Source organism: Ictidomys tridecemlineatus, unplaced genomic scaffold (assembly GCF_052094955.1).
Source record: "Ictidomys tridecemlineatus isolate mIctTri1 unplaced genomic scaffold, mIctTri1.hap1 Scaffold_435, whole genome shotgun sequence".
Taxonomy (NCBI): Eukaryota; Metazoa; Chordata; class Mammalia; order Rodentia; family Sciuridae; genus Ictidomys; species Ictidomys tridecemlineatus.
In genome coordinates, this window is record NW_027522814.1 from 41,478 (window position 1) to 59,487 (window position 18,010).

The following is an 18,010-nucleotide window of genomic DNA, read 5'->3' on the forward strand; positions in this document are numbered from 1 at the left end:
AAAAGTTAACTCAAAATGGATCAAGGACCTTGACATCAAATCAGAGACTCTGCGTCTGATAGAAGAAAAAGTTGGCTCCGATCTACATATTGTGGGGTCGGGCTCCAAATTCCTTAATAGGACACCCATAGCACAAGAGTTAATAACAAGAATCAACAAATGGGACTTACTTAAACTAAAAAGTTTTTTCTCAGCAAGAGAAACAATAAGAGAGGTAAATAGGGAGCCTACATCCTGGGAACAAATTTTTACTCCTCACACTTCAGATAGAGCCCTAATATCCAGAGTATACAAAGAACTCAAAAAATTAGACAATAAGACAACAAATAACCCAATCAACAAATGGGCCAAGGACCTGAACAGACAGACACTTCTCAGAGGAGGATATACAATCAATCAACAAGTACATGAAAAAATGCTCACCATCTCTAGCAGTCAGAGAAATGCAAATCAAAACCACCCTAAGATACCATTTCACTCCAGTAAGACTGGCAGCCACTATGAAGTCAAACAACAAGTGCTGGCGAGGATGTGGAGAAAAGGGTACACTTGTACATTGCTGGTTGGACTGCAAATTGGTGCGGCCAATTTGGAAAGCAGTATGGAGATTCATGGGAAAGCTGGGAATGGAACCACCATTTCACCCTGCTATTGCCCTTCTCGGACTATTCCCTGAAGATCTTAAAAGAGCATGCTACAGGGATACTGCCACATTGATGTTCATAGCAGCACAATTCACAATAGCTAGACTGTGGAACCAACCCAGATACTCTTCAATAGATGAATGGATAAAAAAAATGTGGCATTTATACACCATGGAACATTATGCAGCACTAAAAAATGACAAAATCATGGAATTTGCAGGGAAATGGATGGCACTAGAGCAGATTATGCTTAGTGAAGCTAGTCAATCCCTAAAAAACAAATACCAAATGTCTTCTTTGATATAATGAGAGCAACTATGAACAGAGCAGGGAGGAAGAGCAGGAAGAAAAGACTAACATTAAACAGAGACATGAGATGGGAGGGAAAGGGAGAGAAAAGGGAAATTACATGGAAATGAAGGGAGACCCTCGTTGCTATATAAAATTACATATAAGAGGTTGTGAGGGGAATGGGAAAATAAACAAGGAGAGAAATGAATTACAGTAGATGGGGTAGAGAGAGAAGACGTGAGGGAAGGGGAGGGGGGATAGTAGGGGATAGGAAAGGTAGCAGAATACAATAATTACTAATAGGGCATTATGTAAAATTGTGGATGTGTAACCGACGTGATTCTGCAATCTGCATTTGGGGTAAAATTGGGAGTTCATAACCCACTTCAATCTAATGTATGAAATATGATATGTCAAGAGCTTTGTAATGTTGTGAACAACCAATTAAAAAAAAAAAATGAGCATGTCTGCATGAAGGGAGGGACTAGCAGGGAAGAGGGATGGCAAAGTACATCTTCACCTGAAGGGACAACTGGGCTCTGCAACACTGAGCACATTCCAGGAGAAGGGACAGCACGAGAAGTGTGAGAAGAGGGCTACTTAGAGCAGGCAAGGGGCTGGGGGTCAGCGCAAGAGGGAGCGTGTATGGGTACGCCCTTGCCAGGTGGCAAGGACTAGGTGAAGACACAGGCTGGCCACACTCAAGATGAGAACATGCCAGACTGCTTGTCTACGTCCCAAATCCACGTGCTAAAATCTCACCCAGGGCGGTAGTCTCAGGAGGAACCTCTGGGAGATGATAAGATCCTGAAGGGTGACCAGTGCCCTCAAGGAAGGGGCCCAGGAGCTTGATCACCCCTCTCAACATACTAAGCAACAGCGAGAACCAGGGAGGAGCTTCACCAGACACTTAACCTTGGATATCCAGCCTCCAAAACTGCCAGCCTTATATTTCTTTAAGCCACCCAATGTGTGGCATTTTTGTTATAGCAGGGAGACAGTCCTGAGACACAGTCACAGCCTCCCTGAACCTTCAGAGTGAGATCCAGAAGAGGCACTTGGTAAATACTGCATCAGGTAAGTTTAGCCTGAATGCAAGAGGTGCTTAAAGGAAACCTGTTGTCTGCCTCAGTCTGTAAAAGTCCTCCCTCGCACCGAGGAGCCTTGACATGTACGCCAGAAATAAGACTAAAGGCAGAAGTCAGACTAATGGGCACAGGAAGAGAGCCCTGTGCCAGCTCCATGGCGCCCAATGAGGACCAGGCTACGGTCACCCCCAGCAATGCTGCACTAAGAGGCCTGGGTCTTTTCAAACGCACACATTCAGGCAGATTTGCCAGACATCCAAGGAACTTCCTCTCCCTCCAATTTGGGGACGAGGCAGTGAACGTTCAGGGAGCTACAACATGTATAATAGGAAAAATGAGAAATTATCCCCCATTTGTGCATGATATATCAAAGTGCATAAATGCATTCTACTGTCATGTATAACTAATTAAACAAACAACAATTAAAAATAAAATAAAGCTAAGAATAAAATGAAAACAAAGATTCTATGTCATACTTAAAAAAATAAAAATTAAAATAAATAGAAACTCAGCAAGCAAAGTGCCTGCCTGTGGCCACACTGCAGGGAGGGCTGCTCCTGTGTGCACGTGAGAGGCTCTAGGTGTGAAACGGGCACTCCGAGGATGGGAGGGAGGCCAGTGGAAGGAGGCCAGAGACTCAGACTTCAAACCTTTCTCCAGACTCACTTGGGACACACTTTGTGTGGCATAAAGTGAACTGGCTGCCCAAACCAGGGGACAGCCCTTAGCCTTCAGTGTCACCCATCCATCCTGCAGTCAGTTCTTCTCTAGAGCTCACCAACATCAATTTTCTCCAGCCTGGTGCCCAGTCACAAGCAGGACCTTCACATAGAGTAACTGCTCTGCCAGTCTCCCTACCAGGAAGGGCTCACAGTTACTGGCTGGGCGGTGGGGGCCGAGCTGGCAGGTTGTGACAAGAGCAGAATCGTGATGGACAGGTAACAGTCACAAACACTGAAGAACCAGCTTGCTTCTGGTCCAAGATCCAACCTGGCATCAGCACCAAGGAGGACAGTGTACCAGCAAGGCCACCTAGGATGAGTCCAGCTCTTCCTTGCACATAACAAGAAGCCTGAGGCTCCAAGAAACCAAGTGGACTCCAGAGACGGCACACTCCTGCACATGAGGGCCCGATGCCCGGGGCCTTCACACAAGACACAGGGCTGCCTTACTGGAGGTCCCAGACGTGGGACCCTCTGTAGAACACTCTCTACCCAGGGCAAGCAGCCTCCGTACATGAAGGTGACTGTGGAGGGAGCAGACTCGGGTGACGGGAGGGCTGGTTGAGCCCTGGCTCTGCTGCAGCCACAGCACTTTCCTGAGACAGACTCACCTACCTCAGAGCTCTTGTGGGAGTGAGGAGTGAGGAGTAGGAGCCAAAGAAGAACCCCACTGGGGGAGACTGGAAACTGAGAGAAACAGATGCTTATTTACATCAAGCTGTGAGGGGTGTCATGCCTCTTAAACCAGAAAATAAACTCTCAATCCTCACTCTCTCAAGTATATAAAATATTTGAGGACTTTTTATAGTTGTGATGAAAACTTTCATCTCTTCAGCCACCACTAGCCATATCTAATTAGGATGAGGTGTGTTAGTGACAGGACTGTGGCCCGGGACTTCTTTCCTTGTGATATTAATTGCACTTAAAGAAAAAAGCATGAACTGTACTTATGTTCACTAATTAGTATGGTTTGCTGGTTAATAATGGGAAGTCAAACTGCCTTTGTCTTGTCATCTGCAATTAGCTAGAGATGTTTAAAGTTCTCCTTTTCCTCCTGGCAGATGCGCTGAGAGAGGGGCTGCAGACATGGAGGTAGGGCTGCCTCCCCCAGCAGCCTTGGACACCTTGCGTAAGGAGTTCTCCAGATGGGCCACCTGACCCCACTGTTGAGGGCCCAAGGTGCCAGATAGTACCCCAAAAGCCATCTCTGCCATAGGGAATGGGGGCCTCAGAGGCAGAGCTGGTGGCACAGTGAACTCTGGCTGCCTTTATCCACGCCCATCTCTGGATGAAGAGCTGGTCCTGTGGGTATGGCAGCAGCACTCTGGTATGTATTCTACTTCGAATTCCAGGAGTGAGGGGTTCTGGTTTAGCCAGGGGAATGAGACCTGGAGTCCACTCTGCAGAGCCCATGGCTGTGGCCTCAGACCCAAGGCAAGCAGGATGGAAGGGGTGGACTTGAGGTCGACAGCTCTGTCCCCCTGCCCCACTGTGGTTCCCATGGCCCCTCTGCTCTGGACTTTTCTCCCCAGAGGAGGAGGAGCCAGCCAGAGATGTCAGCCTCATCCCCTGGGAGCCAGCACAGAAGAGACCACAAGTCAGAACAAAAGAACAAGGCTGGGAACACAAGCTAAATCCACAAAAGGAGCAGAGCAAGCCAGCAGCAAAGGGACCCGGGAGCGCAGGAAGCGGGAGGGTGGAGAGAGCATCCCACATGGCCTCGCTGAGAGGCGCCTAGAGAGGAAGGGCACAGAATGTCCTGTTGGGATCACCCAGGCAGCCTGGGCAATCTGGGGCCACCTGCTACACGGGGCTACTAAAATAATTAAAACTGAAAAGTCAATTGGAGTTTCAGTAGTACTAGCCATAGTAACACTCATGACCAGAGACTCCCCTAACAGCTGGCACAGATAAAGCACGTTCCCATGGAGAATAGCCCCATAGGATGGGGCTGCCTAGCCTGGGGTCTGTGGCTCAGGGGAAACCACCTAGCAGGCTCAGTGAGGACAGACAGTCCCTGCTGGAGAGGAGCCTGGGGCCAGTCACACAGCCCACAGGAAACAGTGGCAGAGTCAGGATCTGAACACAGATGGCCAGGCCCTGGGTTTCTCCCCTGCCTCCCCGCCCAGCCTCCCCAAGGGCAGCATGAGGCCTGACTTAGCAGCAGATACCCCTTGGCCCCAGGTGCGCTGGTGGGAAGGTCAGAGGTAAGAGCAGATGCTGTTCCCCTGGCCTCCAGGCACTGCCATGTCTTATTTTCCTTTTAACTAGAAAGAAGGAGAGAGAAGTAAAATAAACAAGAAGAAACAAGCTGAGGTCTGGGCAGTCAGAGGCAGAGAGAAAAACCTGCGGTCAACATTCATCTGAAGGAAACCCACATGAGGAACCTGTACCCTGTCCACCTGCACCCCAGGGACATGCCCGGTGCAAGGTGCAGAGCCTGCTCATGGAGGAGACCTGCAGCACCTGTGCCACAGGGGCTGCCCATGCCCACTCTGGCCTAAGGGCCCAAGAAGCTTCTATCTTCTCACCTCCCTGAGAAGAGACCCAGGGTTAGCAGTTTCTCCAAAGCCACATGGAAACAGGGGAGGGCAGGGGTCAGGGTCAAGGCACTCCTGCTCCTGAGGAAAAATAGAGGGTCCAAATTCAAGGGCAGCAGTGAGTGACCAGCCAGCTGCTTAGTCATAAAGCCACAGGCCTGGCATGTGCTTAGCACAACTCATTTCTAATTCCTCTTGGCCTCGTGCACATTATGAAAACAAGGCCCTTGGGCTCATTTCAATTCACGTCAACACCAAGGAAACCATGCATGTTGACACACAGAACATCAGGGTCTCCCTGGGGCTCAGTAAATGGATGCACCAGTCCTCAAGGAACACCCGGCCCCTACCTCAACCCTGGCTTCCTCAAAGTCAACGCGAAACAGGCCCTTGTTGAACTGCCTGGAGGACTCAGTTATTGAGGACAAAGTGTGGAATGTCCACAGGCCAAAGAAGAGGGGGTAGAGCTGCCCACCATGATGCTGAAACCTGGCAGCCAGAGTTCGGAGGATGCCGCAGACTATGAACCGCAGTGCAGCAGCAGCCAGAGTGGATGCGGGAGGTTTCAGAAGAGGTGGTAAGAATGATGCTCCTGACGCTGAGCTGTGCTGCGGCCTGCCACCTGCCTCCTCACTGGCACCCAGATGTGGTTGGCCTGCAGCCCCACCCTGGCCCTCCTGGAAGGCTGCCTCAGCACAGCAGCGTGCTACTGCACCATCCACCATGAGGGCAAGGAGTCCTCCCAGGACCCCTTGCTGTCCCTCTACAGTTGACCTCCTGAGGCTTCAGGGCTGTTACCTAAGTGCTGCTATCCACATTCACTTCCGAAAAACCAGCCCTACCTGCCCTGGATGGCGCTTCTGGGGATCTCCAAGGGACAGCCTTCTCCCCTCATGGCTTCTCCTGATAGGATATGGGAAGGAGCCTCTCTCCCAGGAAACACTTCCTTCTCCAGGACTTGAAACAAAAGTGCCCCCTCGGAGCCCTGGCTCACAGCTTCTGCCTGGATACGAGGCCAGGATGCAGGAGTGCCCAGAAACAGGCTCCGCTCTGGTTCCCTCCAGCTTCACACTTGCTCCAGGACAGAAACGCCACCCAGGGCACAGGACTCCACTTAAACCTGGCGCAGGTCCTCAGGTTCTCTACAGCACCTGTGCCATTTTCCCTACAGCGAAGCCAGCCCTGCTTTCCATGGCCCCCCACCATCATCCTATCACCATCCTAATCCCCTGCCCCTCGGCCCTGGCCCCCTCTCCCTTTCCCTGCAGTCCTGTCTTCACTAGCAGCTCAGATCTTGCTGTTTATTCTCTGCGCAGTCACAGTTGGAACCCTCCACTGTGAGCCAGGAGGGCAGGAGCCTGTGCTGCTGGCTGCTGCATCCCCAGAGAAGCCAAGACTGTCCTTTAGTACTTGCTGAGTGGACAGCGAACATGCCAAGACTCCGCACAGCTTCCCACAGGCGTCTCCGCTCTGCTCAGCCCCATATCTGGGCTTCTGCCCAGCAGGGACTCAACCAGACCTCTCTGGGGCCAACCCCACCTGTGCTGCTAGGGCCAGCAGGAGCCCAGCCCCCACTGCATCTCCTCATGGCTCACCTGAGCATCTCTGGCATCACGTGTCCTTCAGCGCCTGCTGCACATGTGGGGCAGTGGGAGCTACCCAGCAGAGGCCAGCAGTCTGCTACTGGCACAACTGGAACTCACTTTCCATCACACCACTCTTCCATTCTCCACACCATTTCCAAAGACAGGGAAGGACGCATGCCTGCAGGACAAGCCCTGACAGGGATAGGACTCTAGACCCAGGATCAAAGCAGTAAACTGTGGGCGGCCCTTTGCCACACAGTGACAGCTGAGCACCATTTCAGGACTCACCATGTCAGCTCTCTGTTTCTGGCCTCCCAGTTCCTCCAGAGCCTGCGTCAACTGGGCCTGCAAAATAAGACCAGGATGGTCAGAGGCTGTGTGTGAGCACTCCCTCCCAGGGCTGCAGCAAGGACCCTCTCCCACCTTCACTGCAGCCTCCTCTCCCTGCTGGGCCAGCAGGGCTGGGAGTTGGGCAGCAGGCAGCAGACCAGGTCAGCCAGGGTTGATTGCCCCTGCAGACAGGACAGGATCCTTGTTTGATGAATGTAACTGAGTGAATAGTCTGGTAACATGACACCCAAAATCTGTCCCAAACCCTGCTGCTGGGTTATGCATGGAGATAGGAGACACTTGGCATGGGGTGCTCAGTGCCCTCAGTTGATGGAGGAAACCATCCACCTCCCTCTGGCACATGCACATTCTAGAGAAACTGACTGATGTAGCTGTGCTGATAGGCTACATGCCACACAAACCTAAAACTCCAGATAGCCTGTTCTGAGTGGGCCATGGAAAGGCCAAGCAAAGAAGCAGGGAGTTCTTGACCAGATGAGCCAAGGGTGGCTGTACTGGGCCTGAGCTGTACTCCTCTTGACCAAGAGCCTATGAGCACGAAGGCACCATGTCTGCCGTAGCTGTGGGGCTGACATCACCAGCTCCGACTCCAGCCAAGACCAGCATCCCTGAGGCTGCCTGGAACCTGCTGAAGCAATCTAGCAATGAGAAGCTGTCTATGTGAGGCCCAGCAGCAGTTCCTGAGGCCACCTGGGAAGAAGCACAGACTAATCCCAGAGTGGCAGCACAGGGACCCAGCCCTATGGGCATGGTTGGCCTCCAGAGACACACGTGGCCTCTTCACTGGCCATGTCCTCAGGTCAGGGTAAGATCACATAGTGAGAATAGATCACAGCCCCCACAGGCACTGTCCAGGCTGCCTCTAGTGGACAGGAAGCAACACATGGAGAAAGGGAGGATGCCGGCAAGGGAACATCCCCTGCCCTAAAGCTAACAGCATGGGCTCTGTCTCTAAAGCCACCATAAAGTGACTCGACCACATACAACTATGGTCATCTTCACAGAGCCAGGGAGAAAGCCCACCCCAGAAAGACAGACTCCTTGTGCTGGAAGTTCTGCAAAAGGCTAAAAGGCTAGAGGAACCATCCCTCCAATTTGACTCCTGGGCAGCCACCTTCAGGAGGTAGCACCAACTGGACCTCCTCCTCGAGAGGCACCTGCAGACAGGGAGGGCAGCCGAGCATCTATGGAGGCTCCCAGCATGGCGACTCCTGACTGCTGTTAGCCACCTCTTCACAATCCTGGCAAAGAAGGAAAACTGAAGCCTAGAAGCCAAATCCCACCGCAAGCCTGATCAGTGGTCAGTGACCAGGGCAGGGGAGCTGGGGGCCAAAGTCCCAGGGCCTGTTCTCGGTGCACAACTCTTCCACTCTGCCCAGAGGAGGAGGCTGCTGTTTCTTGGGCAAGGGAAGCACAGCAGATGCTGACACCCCCACCACACTCCAAACATCTACAAAGCAATACAAAAACATAAGCTATGCGACAAAAAAGCGGGCAAGATGCACACTTCCCAGAACAGGAAACATATGACGGCGTGCACTGGAAGGCAATTAACATGGGCAATAATGAGGAAAATGCAAATCAGGACCAACAAGGAGACACAAAAACTGCAAAATTCAGAACTCCTAGTTACAATACTAGAAGTGGAAAGGACGTAAGTCAATGGAGTCTTGTCTGTGGACATGGGGAAGGAAAACTATTGGGAAAACAATTTGGTCTTAAAGTTTAAATCTGCATAACCTATAAGTCAGTAATTCCACCCAAATATATATTCAAAGCAACTATTACACATGCTTTGACCACCCTACCTCTGTCCACTGGCCACTGAAAGATGGTGAGCAGCAGCTGCCTTTTCTGACTACAGTGCCCGCATCTGAGAGACAAACAGTGCCTGCTCGAGTACCAGCATCAGCAGGAACCTAGAAAGCTCCCCCAAATCAACAGACATGTCCCATCGATTACTACCAACTCCAGACAGAGCTGTGCCTCGGTAGGACAGTCAACCAGAACCAGACATCTGTGAATGTGCCATGTACATATGTGATGAGCACTGGGCGATATGTCACATCTTGTGGCTCAGTCAAGCACTTCTGGCAAAGAGGCCTCCTGAGCATGTGGCCTGGGCAAGCAGCAGGGTGAAAGGCACCTACTGGGGGGAAGAAAACATGGGCCCAACCAGGCCCTGTCTGCTCCACAGTGGAGGCCCTGTCAGTCAGCTTGTCCACATCTGGATAGTGACTAGATCCTTCCTAAGGTCCTGAATCTCGTTCACCTGAGGCACTTGAACAACAGGTTCAAGACCATCAACCCAACAGCCCTGTAGGGTCTGTGCAATAAGGACCCTCTCACCTTAGACAGACATATAGCAGCAGTCACCAGGAAAGGGCAGACAGGGGAGGCTCTTCTCCCCAAGCTCATGTGCAGTACCTTTAGCAATGCTGTTCCTGATGTGGTGGGGAGTCAGTAGAGACAGTGGAAGCTGGGCTCAGCTCCACAGTATCTCCTCCATGCTCTTAGGGGCATCAGTGTGCCTTCTTCTTGCTGCCTCTGCAATGACCTCAGGAAATGAAGCCGGCCACACATTTCTTCTGCTGCTGCCTTCTCCTTAAAACTTCCTGCTAGGACCAGGCTGCCTTCTAAGCAGAAAAACCCCACCAAGGTATCTTGCCCACCAGCTGTTCCCTGAATGCCACAGCTGATGTGCACATCTGAGCCAGTGGCCTGGTGTTGATGGCCATCGGTTATGTTCATTCCACTCAAGCTGAGAAAGCTTCTGCTCTGCCCAAGATATCACCACCATGAAGAAAGCTAGACCTGACCTTAAGGCTGCAACTGACAGGGAGGCTGAGGCCCTAGAGTGGGGTGCTGGAGTCCCCACGGCAGCCCCTGTTTATTCTCTGGAGAGGTGAAGAGCTATCTCAGGGACAACTGACAAGGCAGGTCTCAGTATGAAGGTGTTGTCTTCAGGGACCGTGTGGCAAAGGTGGCACATTGCCAGTACAGCATCCACTGCAGGAACACACATAGCCATGATGGGGTGCTGTGTGTGCTCGGACACGAGCCCTAGACACACGCATCATTTGTGACACGTGGATGCTGTGCCAGGACCTCAACAGGGCTATTTTTATCCTCACTCAAGTGTGAAGTGGCTCCTGATGATCTCGCACCCCTGCTAGCACGCAGCAGGCCCAGGACGTGGCAAGAAAACCTGCAGGAGGACGCAAGCTGGGACAGGACACCTCAAAGCCCTGATGGGGGCTGGCAACAGCTTCTGTCCAATCACAAGATGGCTGGCTGGAAGGACCCTGAGAGCAGAGTAAGCCCCACGTAGAGGCTGTAGCCCATGCAGGTAGATCTCCCCAAGGTCACAGTTAACACGGGAGGGGCTTGATGAAACTCAAGCCACAGGCCGCCCACTTTCCTGGTCTAGCTGACACAGACCTATGACAAAATGTGACAAGCTAGCCATCCTGAGAGATCTTTCTAGGCCATAGAATCAGGTCTCGTTTGAGGCCGAGTGCCTTCTCTGCAAGACAGTGGCCTTGGGTTATGGCTATGGATGCAGAAGTACTCTTGCCTATGAATGGTGGCTAGAAGACAGTTAGCTTCCACTGGCTGCAGAGCGAGCTGACTCCCAAGCAGGCAGCTCCATGGCCAGGTGCATGGTCTGCAGAGCCTGGTTAGGGTACAGGCTGCCAGTCTGGAAACTTAGTGGGCAGGAGTGGGCTTTGCTGAGGTGGAGGACATGAACCCTGCCCCAGAATACCCTAGCACATTCAGCTCAATGTTAACGATTCTGCAGGGCACTGGGTCGAAGGTGTGGGCCTGGGTTGGCTCCCCAGCATTACCAGGAATTTGTTAGAAGCACAGGATCACAGGCCCCAGTCCTCATGCTCTGAGTCAGAGGGAGGGTCTAGTGTTCTGACCAGCCCTGTAGGGATGCTGATGCAAGCCCAAGTCTGAGAATTGCTGCTGGGGAGACTGAATTTAAAGCCACACAACCAGAATTCAAATTCCGATGTTTCTTCCTGTCAACAATGTCATACTCAACCAATGGTAATTTCCACAAAATCTGATGAGCTCAGCTGTCAGAATCTTATTGTTCCATCTATAAGATGGGCATACCATCCCTATCTCATGGGGTTGTTTTTAGAATTAAAAAGAATGTATGTGAGAACTTGGCTAAGGCACAGCAGGTGTCCTTGCTGAAAGGCGGTGTGGAGAATCACGCTCCACCAGTGGGAAGGAAGAAAGACTTCCTTTACCCACGAGGCTCACCTCCTGGCACATGCCTCTGTCCCAGTGCGCTGGAGCCTTCCGCTACGTGCTGAGGACCAGTGCTTTCAACCTGTCCCCAAGTTCCTAGTTGTGCTCAAACACAGACAGCTCTCAGCCTGGAGATCAGGTGTTTTTTCCTTGGCTCGCCCTCTCACCGTTTCAAGGTTTCCCATCATGCTTCGTCCCTGCTTTTCACGGTGTGATCTTCTCTAGCTCTTCACACAGCAGAGCAGTAAATAAACACACTCAGGAGAAAGGAAAGTCCTTTGCGAGGGCAGTGCCATCTGAGCCCCACAGAAGTAATGGGGAGGAAAAGAAGAGAGGGAATGGTCTGATTTTTCTAAGCTGGAAGTCAGAAATTATTCCAGCTCCGCTGCAATCTGAAATTGGGATATTTCCACACAACACGCCTCACAGCCAGCAGCACTGTAATCTGTTTTAATTAAATAAACTGGAAACGCAGATCAGGCCGATGAGTGGAATGAAGGTGCCACAAACTTATATTTATAGCTCTATCGACAGAGGACTCATGACATCTGCTACCAACTTCTGCAGCTGTTTTATAAATGGAATAAATAAAACCCATGCAGAACAGCACCAACCTCACCAGAGACGGGCTACTGGGATTCTCCCAGCTCGACATTTCCAGTTTGTTTTACTGAAATGTTTTTGCCCACATTAGAGCAGACGGAGGAAGCTAAGTAGGCTATGTGAGCACTGAGAGGAGGGGAAGTGAATTCCCTGTGGCTGCCAGGCTTGGAGCCTGCATTTGCCCATCTGCGAACATGAGCCCTGTGCCCTCAAGCACTCACACAGGCCCCAAGGGCACACTGGTGGGCACAAGCCAACAAAAAGCCTGCTGACCCCAAATTAAAGCAAACAGGAGCCTGGGTGAAGGATGGGGTGGGATGAGAAGGACAGAGCAGAGCAATCAGACAGACATGAGAGCTAAAAGTAGGGAGGACGGGAAGCCTAGAGACAAAAGAAGAAATGAGTGGGCCGGGGCGGAGGCAGAGAGTGGAGGGAAGCAGCAGCCCCACTCCCATGAGGGCCTCTGAACCCCACCATCCAGTGGCACTCTTCTACCTGATGCCCAGAGCCCACCTCTCAGACCAAGAAACTGGGGGGTACACACATCTGTTTCTTGACTGCAGATCTGGATGCCCAATCAGATCCCTGCAGCTGTAAGGAGTGTCCCCATAGGCACCTCAGCCACCCTCTGGCTCTTGAGGACAACTGAGCACCACGAGGGATGTGAACCTCATTTGCAAGCTTCCCTGCCCCCCAGAAGAAGCTTGAATCTCAGTCACTAGTGAAGTTTGCCCATTTGAGAGGCCCTGAAGGCCCTCTGGGTTCCATAAGGTCACATGATCTCACTGTGCGACAGTATAGGACCCTCGACCAACAAGCTCCTAACAGGCAGCTTGGAACAACTTTTAAAGTGCTCCAGGCATGGGTGGCTTCCAGAACTTAGAATGTGTGAAATTTTGCTATTCAATAAACAATTGAAAAACTCACCCACCAAAGACTTCAAGGGCACTAGCCCTGCCACCTGCAACCAAGACCAGTGTCCAGTTGCTCTGGACTGCCAGGTGAGGTTGAGCTGGCCTCTTAGGACTGCAGCCCAGCAGTGCAACCTGAGCAGGGGATTCAAGTAGCGCAAACACCTGCCCCACTGTCCTGCCCTACACTCAGTGCCCATGTCCCTAGGGCCAGGACTGATGGTGGGTTCAGCACTCAGACCTGGGACAGGGACTGGGGTGTGTCCGATGTGTTGCCCCCAGGGCAAGGCAAGGATCAGGAAGTTCTGCTTAGGTGGCTTCAACTGTGACAGGCTCACCCCTATCCCACATGGATGGCAAGAAGTTAAAGGAGATTATGCAGGCCACAGTGTGGCACCCACAGGACACTCAGTAAGTGACATCTTCATTAATAGGACCAGCACAAAGGAGACAGCAGACTTCAGTAAATGGGCTCATGGTCCAGGGATGACCTGCCCAGAGTCCCATTCGCTAGAAAGAACCGGGCTGGAGATGGGAAGGTTCTGACTGTGGATCCCCTACTGGGCTGGGCATTGGATCTATGGGCCAGAGTGTGGGTGGGCTGATAGCAGGTCACAGGAAAGAGCAACCTATAACCTCACAGCTGGCTTATTCCTGGCCCCTGGCTGGTCCTTGCCAATCCAGGATTCTATTCAGTTTCCCTGGCAATGGGGCCCCGGACACCCCGGGAGGTTCTGCCACAGCAGCCTCAGCACTAAGAATAGTCAACTGGTGGCTCAGAAGTCAGAGCCCTGTGGGGAGAGACCACAACTCACGGCCTCATCTGGAGTGGGCAGGGGTTGCTATGGCCACTGGACAGTTCCATGGGATATGGGAGCCATGAGACCGGAAGCTTCCCACCTTGGGTGGACTCAGCTATTACAGTTTGCACCAGCCACAGATACCTTCTAGGTTCTCCATTTCTCCTGTGTGGGAAGCAAGCAATCGTCCTCGCCATGGCTGGAAGGAGGACCCAGGTCAGACCTCTGCCCCACAGCCCTCCTCACCAGGCCCATGCAACCACCAGATCTCACAAGACATCAAGGCCTTTTCATAGTAAGTGGAAGCTGGAGATGTGGACACCACCCTGAGTCTTGTGACTGGTACCCCGTCCCTGAGGCTAGCCTTAACTGTGGGGGCATGGCCACTTCAGGCAGAGCCCAGCCCAACTCTCACTGGACTCCACACCTCCCACCAGGCTCTGCCTCTTCTTTGTCAATGTGCTTATTGGTGCCCATTGTCATGGCCGTGTTCTCCTGAAGTCTAACCTGTGCCATGCCTATGAGGAGGACCAAGCATAGGGTACCCCTGGGCAACTGCCTGGGCCCAGGGACTTCCTCAAAAGCTCCTGTGGCCAGCCAGTGGCCCCCAACTAGCCTCTCACTGAGGGCTGCCCTGCAGTGGGAACAGGAGGATGCGGGCCTGCCAGGGCAACACTGCCTTCCCAGGGCAAAGGGCTGGTGCTAAAGGCTGGAACATGGGGTGGGGGACAGAGAACATCTAAGAGGCCCTTCCCCTGAGGGCACTATGGACCTGAAGCTGCCTGGGGAACCACACCTAATGCCAAGATCAGAAGTACCCCTACTGACCTGGCTCTTGCTTCCAGGCAGCAAGGCCTCTACCCTGGGGAGCCGCTGGACAGTGCAGGAGCCCGTGTTTGCCCTGCTTTCCCCAGTTCTTCTTTAAAGCACCACGCTTCCACATAAAAATGAACCACCCTTAACAAACTATAGGAGAAACAGCCACCACCTGTGTGCTTCCCTGTGTGGAGGTACTTCTGTGATGTTACCCAGGGCTGGGAGAAAGTCCCCCAGTTCCACTGGCCCTTGCTCAGTCAGCATCCCCAATCTAGACAGCCAATTTATCCTCCATAGGATAAGGTTGTGTTGCCACCCTCACCTCACTGTGAGTGAAAGCAGATCTCTTGGGAAAGTTAGGGAGTTCTCAAACCTCACACCTCATTTGGTCCTAAATTACCTGAGAGCAACCGCTCTGCATGAGGAACTGCAACCAGGATGGAACTGTTGGGTGCCTCTTAGGAGCAGTGCTATGCCAGGCAGAGACCTCCTCTAGCCTCACTGGGACCCTAGGACCCCATACACACCTCCCATAGAATAGAGTCCAGATGACTCCTCCGTCCAGTTTCCCAAGTCTCCCCAGAGGAGCTTCACCCTCCACAAGCACAGGCTCTGGCGCCTCACTGCCTATGCCTAGCAGCAGACCTTGACCTGTTGTACCCTCATTGAACAGGGAACTCCACAGCACCTGACTCAGCACAGCCACAGAGGTCTGGTCCATGGGAGAAGGACCCAATGGGGAGGAAAGATGAAAAGTGGGGGCAGGGGAGAGGCAGCCTTCTCCCCAGCAAGCTTCCTGTCTGGGAAAGCACAGGGGGTGTTCCCGGTTGAGCAGGAGAATAAAAACAATGTTGAGGAGAAACCCTCCCTGGGGCTCCTCCACAGCAGACCCATCTGAGGGCTCTCAAACCTGCCCCAGGCCTAGAAGCAAACCACAGGGCTGCAGCTGCTGCCACCTGGTGGTGGCAGGAAGCCCACAGTTTCCCACCTCTGTGGATCTAGGTACTTGGACAAGACTCAGAGGGGCATCCAGTATGTCCCCCCAGCTCACACTCAATCCAACCACTATTGCATTCCCAAGGGCTGGGGATGCCACTGCCCATGCTTTTCTCCCCCTGCCAGGCAGCAGCATGCCCCCTCAGGGACAGTTCTACAAAAGAAGGCTGCCGTCTACCACGTGGAACCCTGAGGGAGATGAGGTGCCAGGCCAGAATATTTGGCCACCTCAAACAGCAGAGTAGGTGGCATGTCCACTGACTCTAGGCAGCAAGTGGTAACTGGTGGACCTGGAAGGAGGGCGAGGAGGTCCAGAGCACTGCATGTGGGTCTCTACCTCAACACAGCCATGGGCTGCTGAAGCCCAGGTCCAGAGGAGCAAGGCTAGCGAGAGGTCAGATCACTTCTGGAGGGCCCAAGGGACTGTGTGCAGAAGGAAACAGCCATGACAGAGACCCCAGGTAAGGAGCGGGGAGCAGCTCTCAGACCCCACCCTGCACCTGGACTGGCCCCTTGAACCCCACAGTATTGGAAGGCACAGCTGGTGTCAAAGTGCACTCCAGCTGGGCCTCTAATCTCTCTGTCTGGCAAATCCCCCATAACTTCAGGAGACACAGGAGAAGCGGGCAACCTGCCCTTATATGTCCCAAAATAGAAAGTGAGAAGGGTCTCCTGACACACACCCATGAACCAGGCGATGGCTGAGATCCACCAAGTTGCCCCAGGTAGTACAGTGAGCACATCTGGTCAGTGAGTGCTGATATTAAAACCTGGGTCATGACACAGAACTCGAACACATGGCACCAGCTGTGCTCAAATGCTGGGCTCATAATGACCTGTGCAGAACATGTGGCCGACACAGATGGGGATTTCTCAATGTGAGAAATGCTAGGGATGATGGAAGATGTCGAGCCGTCCCTGCATATCTCTCTTCATTAGCATTTCATATGGAGTCAAATGGGTGGTAACAGGGTAGCTATTAACGCGCTCATGTCCATGATGGCTTCACTCTGTGCAGCCAAGGATGGAGGGCCTGCTCCTAGGCACAGACACTGAAGCAGCAGAATGAGTTCCCAACCAATGGGGTTTGGAGGTCAATACAGAACCAGAGGTCTCTCTCACTCGTGGTTCACTCTGCTGAAGAGTGCCATTGAGGGCTGACCCCAGGCAGAGACATAGTATAGGCCCCCAGGGTGCCTGCAGGGACCTCAGAATAAGCGAGAGGCTGAAAGGATGTGAGGACAGCCCAGTCTGCAGCCTCCTGCTGTGGAGCAGGGACCCTGGGACCCCACACCCACCTCCCATAGGATAGAGCCCAGATGACTCCTCTGGCCAGTTTCCCAAGTCTCCCCAGAGGAGCTCCACCCTCCACAAGCACAGCTCTGGGCGCCTCTTTGCCACATGCCACACCCAGAGCCCTAGTCTTGGCATTCCCCGTACCTCCTCACATACTGGGTGACCTGCCAACCACCTTCCCCCATCTCCCTGGACGTGCCAGCCTCCAGGGGAATCAAGGTCGTCCAAGATAATTCCCTCATATGAACCTTGTTCTCCCAACACAGCACCCCTAACCTGTTAAACAGGTGAAGCTTGTTTATTAGACATCTCCCTCACCTATCAGCTGAGCTCCAAAGGGGCAGGAACTCTGCTGAATGTTCCCCTGTATGGAACTAGGCCCAGTGGGAAGCAATTGTGGCCACACAGGAATCCTGGCTCTCCCCTCTAGACCCTGGCCATCTGTCCAGCTGGGACATCAGAGGTGATCTCCAAACACTGGCTAAATGAGAAATGTAGACAGCACCCTGCATGGTGTGATGAGCCACACCAACACCTCTCATCTGCATCACCATCACACTGTGGATCCAGGCCCATCATGGTGACAGTGAGCACCAAGACCAAAGGATACCACAGAAGCTTCTGGGAGTGGCAGTGCAGTGGTGCAGAGCAAGTGCTGTGGCTGCACTCTAGGTCTGGCACTGTCCCATACCAGCTCAGTATCCTGTGCACACCCCCAGGCCTCTCTTGGCCTTGGCTTCCTCCTCAGGAAAATCAGGATAACAACAGCACCTGCTTCTGGAGATGGAAATAAAGTGCACAGCCGGCTGGCAATGCTGGCCAACTTGGTTGTGGAGGTTTTCCTACCTAAGAGGAGGCATTGCCCATGCCCACAAGAGCTATGCTGCTCCTGCCATGGAGTGGAGCAAACCCCTCCTCAGCTCTGCTAGGGAAACATTGGCATTTGTACCTCAGGGTGGGATGGTTTGCTGGGAAGCTGTGACCAGGCATGCAATGTTGCATTCTCAGGCCCTTCAGGCAGATCCCAGCTCAGAGCAGATACAAGCTGTCCAGGGAAGAGAGGCCATGCAGGGCTCTGACCAGCCCAGGTACTCATCAGC

At 52.8% G+C, this 18,010-nt stretch overlaps 1 protein-coding gene across 13 annotated transcripts in view; it reads right to left on the minus strand.

The window, feature by feature from the left end:
• LOC144373568 (mitotic spindle assembly checkpoint protein MAD1-like) overlaps positions 1-18,010 on the minus strand; it is a 245,640-nt gene that overhangs the window by 40,506 nt on the left and 187,124 nt on the right. For 12 of the 13 annotated variants that reach the window (XM_078036595.1, XM_078036597.1, XM_078036599.1 and 9 more), the window contains one exon: positions 7,160-7,216. In XM_078036595.1, coding sequence (XP_077892721.1) covers positions 7,160-7,216 — 57 coding nt within the window. Of the gene's footprint in view, positions 1-6,950; positions 7,050-7,159; positions 7,217-18,010 lie in introns of those variants that run through there. The other variant, XM_078036601.1, reaches the window with a different exon arrangement.